Here is a 13,238-nt window from a genome sequence, read left to right on the forward strand (position 1 = left end):
ATGCCTAAAAGGTTCAGAACCAATGCTCTGGTCCCTACTCAGTTTGTAGAAGTCATTTCTGTGCCCAGAGCTCTCCTTATACGATAGGAGGGAATAAGAAGTGAGCTAACTTCCTTAAGCATTCTTGGCTTTTACTATCAAGAGACAGTTATACTTCAATTAACTTCCTTTTTTGTCATCTCACTTCCAATGCTCTGGTCCCTACTCAGTTTGTAGAAGTCATTTCTGTGCCCAGAGCTCTCCTTATACAATAGGAGGGAATAAGAAGTGAGCTAAATTCCTTAAGCATTCTTGGCTTTTACTATCAAGAGACAGTTATACTTCAATTAACTTCCTTTTTTGTCATCTCACTTCAAAAAAAAAAACTGATAAAAGAAAGGCTTGAAAATATCAGCAACATCCACAAATTACCCATTTGAGGCTTGAAGAGGAAGAAGGGGATGGTGTAAAAGTGTGGGGCACCTCCCTCCACTTGTTTCAGGCCCAGAATAGGCCTTTTCACTTTTAAGTAAATGCCTTAATTTCACTAATCCTATCTGTACTGTCATTAGCATACAGAACTGGGAAAGGGATCTCTAGAAATTGACCCCACCCAGGATCCTGTTACAACAAAGCCTTTGGATGGCCAGTGTGATCGGAGGGAGTACGATATGTATAGGAATAATAAAATATGCTCCTTATATGAATACAAAGGACATGTAATACTGTACAAAGTTCTTTCACAGACATGATTTGCACAATCCTCGAGGAATTAGAAGCTCAGAGAGGTGGTGTCTTGCCTTGCTAATCCCCGCTAAAGACACAAAGCCAGTAAGTGGTGGGGCTGGGTCTAAAATGAACATCTACTCTTGTGTAGTTTAACCCAGAGTTCTGCAATGATACAGGGTTGTCAAGACCTGTGCTCTGAATGGTTTTTCCATAATGGTGACACATTTGCATTGAGTCATTTTCCCTTTTTCCCTTGTGGACAGCACTGAAACATATAAGAAGGCTGGGTGGATATATACTGTGTGATGGATTCTTCTCTCTATGTGCTAAGCCAAATAATCTATGTCAAGGTCAAACTTACAACTTTCAATTTATTGACGCCATGCTGTAATCAAACAAATTTCAATGAAAAGCAGAAACTGGTTCATTTCCAGGCTTTGGCAAATCATTGAAAGGTGCACTTCTTGGAGGTCTGGGTGAACAGATGTTGTGCCCTGTTCTTTGACAATTTTAAGAATGTCTGTTGGGTGTGGTGTTCTCTCCTTCAGCAAGGCAGAGACTGAACTGGATGGGCTTTGAAGAGCCCCTGCAGCCCCACCATTGCATTATATGTGATCAATACTGGAAGGCAGGCAAGAATTTCTTTTTAATAATGTTTATGTGGTTATTTCCATGATGAGTAAGACATTCTTTTGATGGAAGTCAGAATGCTAAAGTGAAAGGACTGTTTCAGTCATCTGATCTAGCTCTCTTCCTCTAGGTGAAATCTTAAACTTTCAAAGACACGTTCCTATCTGTCTTATTTCTAAATAATTCCAGAAATAGAAGAATCATTGCTTACCTCAGTAGCCTGTCCTGGTGTTTGATAATCTTTAGCTCCAGAAAGTCCCTCCATTTCTAACTCAGTATCTCCTTCTGTAATAAATCCCCTTTACTCCCTAGCTCTGTGGAGTTCAAGGACGATGTTTCAGTATGAATCATTTTTGCATCAAGCTTTTATTACTTTTTTTAAAACCCTTATAAGAAAGACATTTAAAAAGAAAATATCCTCAAAACAAACACACACTGAGCAACACCACCATAGAAGGCACTACCAGCAGTTATACCCACCTCTGGGAAGGAAAGGATACTCGATACATACTTTTTTCAGAGGCTCAGACCTCAGCATAGGTCCTGGGTCTAACTGTGCTTTAGATAAAGTCTAAATTTTCCCCATAGTTTTCTTATTTCATAAACACTCTTATCTCTTTATATATCGCTATATGCCTTTATATATATATATATATACATGACTTTTTTTTCCCTTCTCAAAAATAAAATAGACATCCCCATAGAGGGAGGTTCTCAGCAGCATTCACAGCGGTTGCAGCAGGAGCCATGCCTTCTATTAATGTCAGAGACATGCAGGACGAAGGAAAACGACTCTCTACCTGCTCCATTTAATATACAGCAGGGAGAGAGATTTTTTTTAAGGGAGGGAAGTGATAAGGCTGAACATGAGATGGCAGATAAACAGGGTTTTTGTGGTTCAAAAACATCTTTTAGAGTCTTAGCTTGTGTTGCTTTTGCAGCTCTGAAGACTATGCACAGTTCATATGACAAAGGGTCAGCATTCCTTCTGGGATCAGGGGCAGTGTGGACTCAGCATAGGTCAGAGAGGGAAATTCTGAGGCTACACAAAGAAGCTTGGGCTCGAACCAACCCAAGAGGGACTTGGGAAGGCAGAGGACAGCAAAGAAATGGTCTCAAAGGCTGGGTTGGAAAACTGGCCCTTCTTTGAAGATTACATGTCCTTCTCCTTCTGCATTGGACTGTCTTTGCAGTCCTGGCTACTTGCGGGAATGTTTGGCTAATTTATTGTAAGTCTGAACCTGAACAAGGAGCCCATACAAATGTACAGAGTCAGGAATCTGATCCTCCCTGTCAATGTCGTCTGACACCACTTGTTAGAAGTCAGATCCCAGAAGTTAGATGGGAAGGAGGTATGTGGCCCTCACCCCGTACGTGGAGGGCTTTCCCGGCCTTGTCTCCTATGCTGCTGTTGTCCACTTCCTGGCAGGAGCAAGCCAGCAGCAGAGCTTCAAGCAAACACACCCTGCTCCTATCTCTCTCTGAAAACAAAAGGCACTGAGGTCAAAGGGGAGGCCAAGCCCAGGGGCTCACTGAGCGCAGTGCCATGGGCTGACCTGTGCTTCAGAACAGAAAGGATTCCATGTTGGCTGAGTTAGAGGTTCCCCCCTTTGTATTCAAGGCAACTCCTCTGGCAGCACCCAGAGATCCCAAATTCCCAGTGCAAAGAGGAGGCAGTGCTGGAGGCCAGGGGGGAAACCAAGGCAGCTCAGGCCCTCCTCTGCTGTCTAGCTGGGAGAAGGCTGAAGATAGCTTGGACACTTTTTGCTGCAACACTTTTTGGCTTTCTCTTACAGCCTGATTTCCATACTCAGCAGGAGACTTCCAAAAATGGTAATGACCAGTTTCCCTTTGGTGGAAACACATGAGGATAATGGCAATATTAAATTCAAATGTGTACCTTAAAAACAAACAGTTCATTGACAAAGACGTGGCTAAGTACCACACACACGCAGACATGTGCCTTTGGGTTCACACGTGCACAGTCTCTTGGGCGACAGGAGCCAGGGCCAGAGCAGGATGCAGCTTCTCTGCAAGTCTCTGAGCCGCTCAGCTTCAGTGCTCCACACCTCACGCATCTGGGGCCAGGAGCTCCATGAACTTTCCTTAAGCAGGAACAGAGGGCACCTTGGGGCCACAGGGATAATCCTTTTATGGGCATTATTCTGCTTTCAGGAGCTTAACTCAGACCTGCTAAAGGAATATGCTACAATGTTTCACTCATAAATAAAGGTACTGTAGGTGGCAAATAAGATAAATTGAAGAGGAATCAAAGCCAGAGAAACAACATACAGATCTAAAACCTTTCTCCTTCCTGTGCCGGCTGGTGTGATAGGTTCCAGTTTGGTAATGAGAGGCAACTATTTGATTTGTGAAAGGCTCGTAGATTGAGACAGGATGATGTCTGTCCATTTCACAAGTACCGATCCCAGCACTGATCCTTGGCAGAGTCTGTCGAGGGGCACGGTGTGGGGGTGGGCAGGAATCAACCCCTGCACAAATGCTTGTCTGTGGAAGAGACTCTGTGCCACATCTGGAATGCTGGGCGGGCACAAAGGCACCCACCAGAGGTGTCCTGAGAAAAAGTGTCTGCAAAATAATAACTAATAATAAAAACAAATCCGAGAGCACAGGGAGGAGAGCAAGCCGGACCGGTTACCCAGGTTTGCCCTGGGATTCTCTTAAGGCCTCCTCCAGTTTCTGTCTAAACCTGTCATACTTCTTCCGCACGTGTTGGATTTTGTCCTGCTCTTCTTTTTCCAGGATTGTTAGGAAGTTCTGGAGCTCGGGGATGGAGAAGGCATCCCACTGTGAGGCGAGAGCGAGATACAGGGAGAGACACAGAGTAGGAGACACGTTAGAAGGTGACACGACCCGAGGGGCCCCGCTGCCGCCCCCTTCATGTGGTTGACATCAGTGGTTCACCCACAGTTTGCTGCCAAATAGGCAGATCCAGTGAATAAAGCTTGGGCTACATGTTTGTCACACCAGCAACAAAATTTCAAATCCTGGCATCTCAAAATCAAGAGTTACCAGTCCATGAACTGTGTTCTATTTTGAGAGACAATAATCCAAAGTTTTCATGGTAGCAGCTGAGATCTTGACAGTGAGGCTGGAACCGCCCCAGGCTCACAACATGCACACCCCCAAGAGGCAGGCTGGGGAGAGCTAGACCTAGGCTCAGGACACCCAGTTTGAACATGACTCCACCTCCCACCAGCCCTGTGACCTTGAGAAGTAGCACTTCCTACTTCTCAGCCTATTTCCTCATCTGCCGTGGAGTTAGGGTACCAGCCTGCCATGGCTGGCAGAGCAGATCGTGAGGTAATGTAACCTGTAAAGCTCTAGAGAGCCCGGTTGGCTCAGGCCTGCCTGGAGGGACCTGGCCTCGCAGGGCAGAAGGCAAGTCTGACTTCTCTCAGGCTGACCCAGGAGCTTAGGATTGAGGGGGCTGAGGACTGAAACTCCTAAGCTCTTTGAGCACAAAAGAATAGTCAAGTCTATCTGGTTTAATCCCCACATTAGATAAAAGAGAAACCTGAAATCCGCAGAGGGAAGGTGGCACAGCCACAGTCACAGTTCACGTGGCAAGAACTAGGACTGGAACTAGAACCCAGGTCTCCAAACTCCCAGGCCCGTGAGCTTCCCACAGGGCCAGCAGTGTTCAAACACTTCAGAGGAGCCCTTTCTCCAAACATGATCTTCTAAAGACTCCAATATATAAAGCAAACGGAAGCAAAGCTGCCCACCTGCCTGCATCCCCCAAGTCTCCACAGTCACCCCCAATACTGTTCCTTAAAACCTGAGGTCTCCCTTGAACATAGTGTGACAGACACTGAGACCCTCTCCTGCTCTGGGTCACTCCTCGAGGATCCCACCATCCAAGTCCCAAGCCACAGGGGGCACGAGCCTGCTTTCACCCCAGTTCACACCACAAGACTGGACACTGGCTAGCTCCCCTCGGGGGAAGGAGGTCAGCATTTAAGAACAGGGGAGACACAAATGCCACAAAAATGTCTATACCCAGCAGAGTCCAGAGGTGGAGCTTGCTGGGCCTCAGGTCATCCAGGAGCAAAACAGCCTGGGCCTGAACGCAAGGAGTTTCTCAGTCCCCCTCCACCCTGAGTTTTCAGAAATAAAGCACACGAAATCCTTTCTTTCCATGGGCCTTGCCAGACTCAGGCCCTGACTTGCTAGCCTAGGGTGCTCACCATCGTGGCTCACACACAGAACTCTGGCCCCACACTCACCCAGCTCAGCTCTCCCAACAGTCATTTCCCGCTGCGGCTGCTGTGCGGCCTCCACCTCTGCTGCATCGTGAGGACAGTGCCCACCCGCACCCACCCGCTGCACCCTGAGTCCAGACCTACCTCCACCTCTCCAGTTTCGTTCTCCTTTAGCACAAAGCTGAGGACCTCAGTGTCCGGCCCAGCGAGGAGGCGCAGGTAGAGGGGGCAGTCAGCAATAGAGAGTTTCTGGAAGAGCACTGCAAAGCAAGAGAGGGGGCAGGGCGCTCACCTGGGGAAAGGAGGACGGGGCCTGCTGGGGGGACAGGACTGGAAATGCAGAGGTGGAGTATTTGGAACTGGAAGTGGATTAGAGGGTCCTTTCAACCTAATGAAATGAGCCTGACAAGAATGAACAGGGCGATAACCTTTTATCTTGGGTGTCTGTTCGGGGTTTAAAGCACGTTTCCATTCGCATCATCTCCCAAAAGATTAGGTGTGGTGGGGCGGATTCCTCCCATTATACAGATTAGGAAATGGGAGCCCGGGGTGCGGTTTTCCTGAAGTCACACAGAGTTAAGGGCACAGTGAGCTGTCCTGTCAAGCTCTCTGCTCTTGTCTCCCTGCCCAGATTCTGTGTGTGGCTCTTGCACAGATCTGAATGCCACGTGGTTTGCTGGACCCTCGTGCACAGGGGAGGCCCACTCCTCCTACCCAAGGCTGGCTGGGGTTTTAGTGGGTGGGCACGGACACAGCCGGGAAAGGAAGTTTCTGGTTGGGAGTTGTTCCTCATACCTTGTCCGTCCTTGTGTGTCCGCTTAAAAAGTGCAAACTTCTGGGGATTGTCCACGACCATGAACTTCTTGAGCAGCCCCTGGATGACCTCACTCACTGTGGTGGTGCTGCTGATGTGCAGCTGCTTGATGGCGTCAAGTGGCAGGTAGAAAGACGTCCGCTTGTCTGTGGTGGCTGCCAGGTTCACTTCCTTGATGGCATCATAGATGGACTGGGGCCGGATCCCCGCTGGCACCGTCACCGGTCGTCGAAGTTTCAAATGCACCTTGATGAAACCCGTGTAGGTGCCATCTTCACTCTGCCAATGGGGGACGTCATGTGGGGTCAGATGGTCCATCTTGCATGATCACATCTGCCACCCTGGGTGCTGCAGAGGCCTTTCCTAATAGGGCCACCCCAGTCAACCCCCCACCTGTCTCCCTGAGGTCTTTCCTGCCTCTGCTGACCTGGGTGCCTGCCCTTCCCCCCAGGTGGGCCAGGAGAAGGCCCACAGTATCCAGCTTGCAGAGAGGACTTGTCAGGCCACGGTGGCTTCCCTCCCAAGGAGCTCAGGCTGGCTGTCCCAAAAGAGTTCCCATTCTAAGAGGCAAGATCTGGGGTGACCTCTCTAGGACACACCTCTGAACCAGGAGCAGGAAGGCCCAACAATAAGGTCCGTGGAGAGCCAGCCCACTGCCCTTCCTCTTGCCCTTCTTTCCAAAGAACCTACAGCCTTTAACACTTAAACCTGGGCCAATCTGTGACTGGAAGTTCTGGTGCCCATCTGGCTGAAGCCCCAAAGAGCCCATTGCTGCCAGCAACCAGCAGGGGGCAGGGTCCTTCTACCTTCTCCCCTCCCCATTGAATATGGCTTTGCAGCCTAGCACTAAGTTGGGTGCACTCTCCTCTCTGAGCACTGCACAATCTAAGGGGCAGGAAGAGGAGTGGGAAACTCCCCTTATCGGGGGCCTTCTGGGGGCCAAGCAATACTAAGCCCTTGGTCATTATTTATCATTTCATTGCCACAAGATCTTGGACAAATGGGCATTACGGTCTCTATTTTAAACTGAAGTTCAGAGAAATTAAGAAAGTTTCCCAAATTCCCAAGTGAAAAAGTGGCAGGGCCAGAGATTGGATCTGGGTCTGATTCTAAAGCCCACGCTATTTCCCTAAAGTAAATGGAGGCCACTGACAGCCCAGGCTGTCAGCCTTGCATGACCCCTGAGGCCTCTAGAGACCCAAAGAGAGGGACCTGCAAGGGCGTAGCCACAGAACCCAAAGGCAGAGCAGAGGAGCCAGACCAGAAGGGGGCCGTGGAGCGGGGGCTGGGTAGCGGGTGGTGGGCAGGCCTCGCTCACCAGCTTCATGCCCAGGCAGTTCTTCTCCCGGGTGTTGTAGCTGTCAATCTTCTGCTTGATCTCCTGCAGCGTGGGCGGGCTCCGCGTCTCCTCCACTGGTTTACACACATTCTGGAACAGACACAGAAGTGGGGGTGGGTGTACAGTTGTTCCCAGGATGAGAAGGGGAATGATCACACCCTCACAAAGGCCTCTCTGACTGAGAAGCTCTAAGCACCAGCCCCACACAGTGAAATGGATTGCATGGATTCAGAGTGGGAACCATAAGAGGGCAAATCCCAGCTGGGCCACGACGTAGCCGGCCACCCCTGGAAAGTAACTCAGCTCTCACTGAGCCTCAGTCTCCTCACCTGTGAAATGGGAATATTACCCATACTGCAGGCTGGTCTTGAAACCAGTGTAAAGGTGCCCGGCACTCTAGGGAGGATGAGCAGAGCTGTGTTTGCTTACGAATGGTTGCTATGGAAGAGGTGCTCTTAGATACTATGGGAGATGCAAAGAAACACCAGCCTTGGTTCATCTCCTTGAGGCAGTAACAATAAAGCCGGGAGACAGGCATGTATGCGTGGTACCAGGATATGCTGACGGGAATGACAAGGATTCTCCTAGACAGAGGACAAGGGCCCTGCATCACTGGCCACAGTGCTTTGGACATAACAGGAAGTAAATATATATTTGTTTGATAATGAGTGAACTGGTAGGGACAGGGTGTAGCTCTCTATGATGACGGAGGGGATAAACCTCTCCTACTGGGGTGCCAGGACCACCAACATTTACTGAGCACCTCCTCTGTGCTAAGTACTTGGCATACATTATCTCATGTAATTCTCACAAGCTGAAACTCTGCAAGATAGTTTACTACCCCCATTTTACAGGTGAGACTACTGAGACTAAGAGGCATCGAGAGACTTGCCCTCACCCTACAGTCGGTAGGTGCAGAACTAACAAATTCCAGGTCTGTTCTTGTGCTCTCCCTACGATGTCACGATTTGTTCTTCCCATATAATCCCCTGACACCCTCTCCCTGCCGCGGAAGCGGAAGGGAAGAATGAAGTTGAGAAGATGGAGGTCGACATCCCTCCCACTGGGGAGAGAGTTCAAGGGTGACTTCAGGGTCTAAGCAACTCTGTCCCTCGGTCAAGTCTCTGGATTTCTCTCAAGTTCATTTTCACTCCCTTCACAGTTTTGCCATCACACTGTCCCTGTGTGGCCGGGAGTACAGGAACAGATTGGTTAAAACCCACCTGGAATTTGCCTGGTCTTAGAAACCTAGCAGGCTCGGGGTAAATCAGGATTCTTCTTTGGCAAATGAGGACACTGAGGCCAGAGAGGGATGACTGTGGTAACACCTGACACTGTCCTGTGGGTGTCTGGGTCTGAATGGGAGTTTCACAGCTGTCCCCACACCACAGCACCACCCAACCAAATGCAACGGGACACCCACAGCAGAGCTCACCCCTGACCTTCCTCCCTTCAGCAAGCCTGTTCGTGGAGACACGTCACTTGGACGCCCTGCCATCGCTTCCTCCTCCCACTTCTCGGTCCCACACAGCCCACGAAATGTCAGGCGCTGGCTGAGAAGAGGAGCGGGCGCGGTTGAGTCTGGGAGGGCTGCAGCCTCCCACCCGCCCACCCCTCCGCATGGAGGTGGGCCAGCGCGTCTCTCCATCGCAGCATCTTTCCCCAGCCATCGGCTGCTCTGTTCTCTCCCCCCAGGGCTCCTGATCTGGTGAGAGCAGCACCGTGCTGGGTGCATTCACATGCCTTCTCTTACATACTGTGTACGTTATTCCTATTTCACAGATTACAAAACTGGGGCTCAGAGACGTTAAGAGACGTGCCTGTGGCCCCACTGCTAGTAAATGGCTGAGCAGGGACTGGAACCAAGTCTATCTGAGGATGCAGCCCAGGCTTTCCTCAATCCACCACGTGGCCACCCGAGGATGGCCTCTTCTGCTGAAGGGGCTGGCCCACATTCCCATAGTGATCACTGAAACTCTGTGCCACGGGGCAGGGATGAGCCGCTGCCAAACCAGGCCTATAAATCACCTGCCCTACAAATATTCTCCCAATATGCATGATCAGTGGGTCGGGCACCAGAGGCCTCAGGACCCTGGGGGTACCGTGTCACCTGTGTAGATGGCAGGAAGAGACTTCTAACCTTGGGAGCAGATGCAGCCACTAGGATACGGGGTTCAGCCTTTTCCTATGTGCCTATTTAGGTCTCTGGAACTGGACCTTGATTCTGTTGAAGACCACCCAAGTGGAAGTAGTCCCTGAGACATGTGCTGTTTGCCTGAGGTGGGTAGCAAGTGGTGTGAGCCTCACAGACTGTCTTCATTCACTGTCGATCTATTAAGGGACCTCAAAATGGAGAATCTCGTTCCTCAACCTTCCCTCAGCTCCTGGAGCTCCCCGCCTCATTCCCACACACTGGGCGCATCTCTGTGGGACCAGACATGCTTGGCCCGGGCCCTGCGCTGCCTTCCCTCAGGGGGCTTCCAGTCGGAAAGACCAGTTGTCCAGTTACTGTGAGACGCTCCGTCCTGCCCGCCTCTAAAGCGCGCAGTCTGCCACCCCTCAGGAGTTGGTAGCTTTCTCATTCTCACGTACATGAAGGAGTTAAGTAGGGGCTGGCTGGTTAGCTCAGTCGGTGAGAGTGTGGCATTGATAACACCAAGGTCCTGGAGCAGCTAGCCACAAAAAAAAAAGTTAGATGACGGAAAGAGCTCTAGAGGCTGCTGGAAGATCTCTCATAGTTTCCGACCAAGCGACCGCCATCTCCCTGTGAGAAAAGGCAGCTGTGTGGTGGCTTTCAAAGGCCTGCTTTTGAATACAGTGAGAGTCAGAGCCGTCTTAGCCTCAGGTTGTTTCTTCTGCCTGTTCCCCTTTTTCTTCAGCAGATAAACTCATCTGTTCTCTCCCTTGCCCACCACAAACCTGGGGAAGTGACACAGGTGGCTGTGGGCACCTCCGCCTCCCAGGACTGACGCAGAAGACCCACTCGTGACCTCACCATTCTGGCCCTCTGGGTGGCAGAGGGAGCCCCGTCTGGGAGTGCCCGGAGCCCTGTGTACGGCCAACACTATGAATCTCACATCCAGGCCTGAGATGCCTGCTGCCCACACTGAATCTGGCAGGCAAGTTCTGCCTCACGGACTGAATGAATCACCTCCCAAAGAAGGCTAGCCGATGGGCCAGCAAGCCACAGCACAGGGGCTCACTAATCCTTTTCCCACCCAAGAGATGGCGTAGAATCTAGACCAGTGGTTCTTAAACTTGACTGCAAAGTGGAATCAGCTGGGGATCCTTAGAAACACAGCTGCCTGGGCTTTATCCCCGGAGATTCTGATTAAGTTGGTCTAAGATGCCGTCTGGGCATAGGGATTTTAAAAATTCTAATGTGCAGCAATATTTGAGAAGAACTGGGTAGATCTCTCATGGGCAATTCCAGACTTTAAGGGTCCTCGTCCATCCGCAGAGTTAACACTTTGGCACCAACAGATACATGCCGCCCCAAAGGCTTACCTAAAAGGCAGAATCTACTGTATTAACAAGACCAATGATATGATAATCTTCAGACAAAGACCCCAATTTCTATTCACCTGGCAGATTCTCAAGTCTTCAAAGTGAAAGATTCATCTCTGTCCATGGGTACAAAGCTAGAAGCCAGACAGATAGTTTTGCCTCTTGGGGTGGCCCAGGATAGAGATGGAAAGGGGAACTCTGTTATGATTGAACAAATACAGGCATTGGCCTGCAAGGTGTCTCTCCTGGGGGGCTTACACATCTCCGTGCATCTGGCCTGAAATTCATCTGCTCTGATTAAGCCCCTGGCATTAGCAGCAGATGGCTTTGTTCCTAAAGCACCCAGCACATCCAGGGCACCAGTGAAAAATAGGTTTGTCTGACATGTCCTAAGCCTTGGAAAGGGGCTGTGTCCTCTGTTAGCTCTCAAGGTTACCGGGGTACAGCCTAGGGAAGAAGCTGGGTGCTAGGGGTCAGAGCAGAGACACCCCTTCCCCCTGACCCAGGGTGATTCCCTCATGTTTCTATTAACATACTCGTAACAAAATAAGGAGGACCATCCCCTTGTGGTCTGGGGTCCATCTCAGGGTAGATTAACCCTGAATCAAGTTTTCCTTTGTCTTCTATTAGACAGACAGACAGACAGACAGACACTGGGTAAGTCTGCATTCCTATCACTGACACATGTAGAGTTACTTTTGCTCCCTGGGGGGTGACGAACGCTCTGAGAAGGAGAGGCTCTGAGTGGGTCCTGTGGCTTCTAGTGTCCCCAGGTGGGCACAGTGCAGCCCACGAACGCTACAGCAATGAGAAGGGCACCCCGGGGGGAGGAGTGGCTGAGGGGAGTGTGTGTCCCACGCTGAGTGCTGGAGCCGTCATAGACACTCATGCCCACTCTTTCTTGACCTGAATCACACAAGCCTCACTTTGCTAAAAATTTCCTTCTCCCTCTTTTTAAACTTGTCAGCCTCGTCTCCTTCCTGCCCACTGGTTCCATCATGTCACTCCTGTCTGTCCATCTGGGGTCCCTTCACCTGTCAAGGCCTCTCTGACCACTCCAGCTCTGAATGATGGCAATGCCAACGCTGACGGTGACAACGTTCCTTCATTACGGCTCATCATGTGCCACGCGCTGTCCTACTACTCAGCATGTACTGGCACATCTCATCCTCGCAGCAAGTTCATGAGGACAGTCCTAGTGTTATGCCCACTTTACGGTCGAGGAAGCTGAGCCACAGAAAGGTTAACGCTAACCCACACCTAAAGCTAACACTGCGCTGTGTGATACTTAACTCTGCAGCGACTTACATTAACTTCCAAGTAGATCATCTGTCTGGGTTTTTCTTCCCAACTAGACTGAAGCTATTTCTTCTCTATGCCCAGTGGCCCCCGAGCATGAAGCACATAATACACACTTGCTCAAGAGCACTTAATGGCCCCTCATTGCCTACAGTAGGGGAAAAGATCTAGTTTCTCCTGGGAATTACAGAGCAGTGAGCCTCGGGTTTCAGTTTAGACAGTTCCATGAGAGAAGCACCCATCTGTCTTGTCCACCGGGACATCCCAGAGCCTAGTTCGAGTGTGGCACATAGTAGGGCCTCAGTAAATACCTGCAGGATGAACACAAGTGTGTGTTTGGCTTGACTCCCATTACAGGCTATGAGATCTTGAGAAGGTCAGATAACCTTTTTAAGCCTCAGTTTCTTCATCTATTAATTCGGGATAAAAATCCTTTATTGCCTCATACGACTGATGTGAAGGTACAATCAAATGAGATACTGGATACGAAAGTGTTCTGGAAATGATCAAACCCACGCAAAGGCATGTATTGCTACTATCGCCCCAGGAGAACAAAGCCCCTGCCCCTCTGAGCCCGTCTCATGGCCACTTTTCTGGAGCACTTATTCCAGATTGGCTCACATGTCCATACCACTCATTCATTCCTTTTTCCATATCAGCGGTTGGCAAACTTTTTCTGTAAAGGGACAGACAGTAGATATTTTAGGTTTTGCAG

The 13,238-nt window shown here is 50.0% G+C and overlaps 1 protein-coding gene across 1 annotated transcript in view; it reads right to left on the reverse strand.

The window, feature by feature from the left end:
- Positions 1-1,680: 1,680 nt before the first annotated feature.
- The window catches only part of RASSF5 (Ras association (RalGDS/AF-6) domain family member 5), a gene marked incomplete at its 5' end in the record, with an annotated part of 72,369 nt that continues 60,811 nt past the window's right edge, over positions 1,681-13,238 (reverse strand). Inside the window, 4 exons of the mRNA XM_008573083.1 lie at positions 1,681-4,146; positions 5,709-5,824; positions 6,360-6,657; positions 7,697-7,807. Of these exons, the coding sequence (XP_008571305.1) occupies positions 3,994-4,146; positions 5,709-5,824; positions 6,360-6,657; positions 7,697-7,807 (678 nt within the window). The remainder of the gene's footprint in view (positions 4,147-5,708; positions 5,825-6,359; positions 6,658-7,696; positions 7,808-13,238) is intronic.

This window comes from Galeopterus variegatus, unplaced genomic scaffold, assembly GCF_000696425.1.
Source record: "Galeopterus variegatus unplaced genomic scaffold, G_variegatus-3.0.2 Scaffold872, whole genome shotgun sequence".
Lineage (NCBI taxonomy): Eukaryota > Metazoa > Chordata > Mammalia > Dermoptera > Cynocephalidae > Galeopterus > Galeopterus variegatus.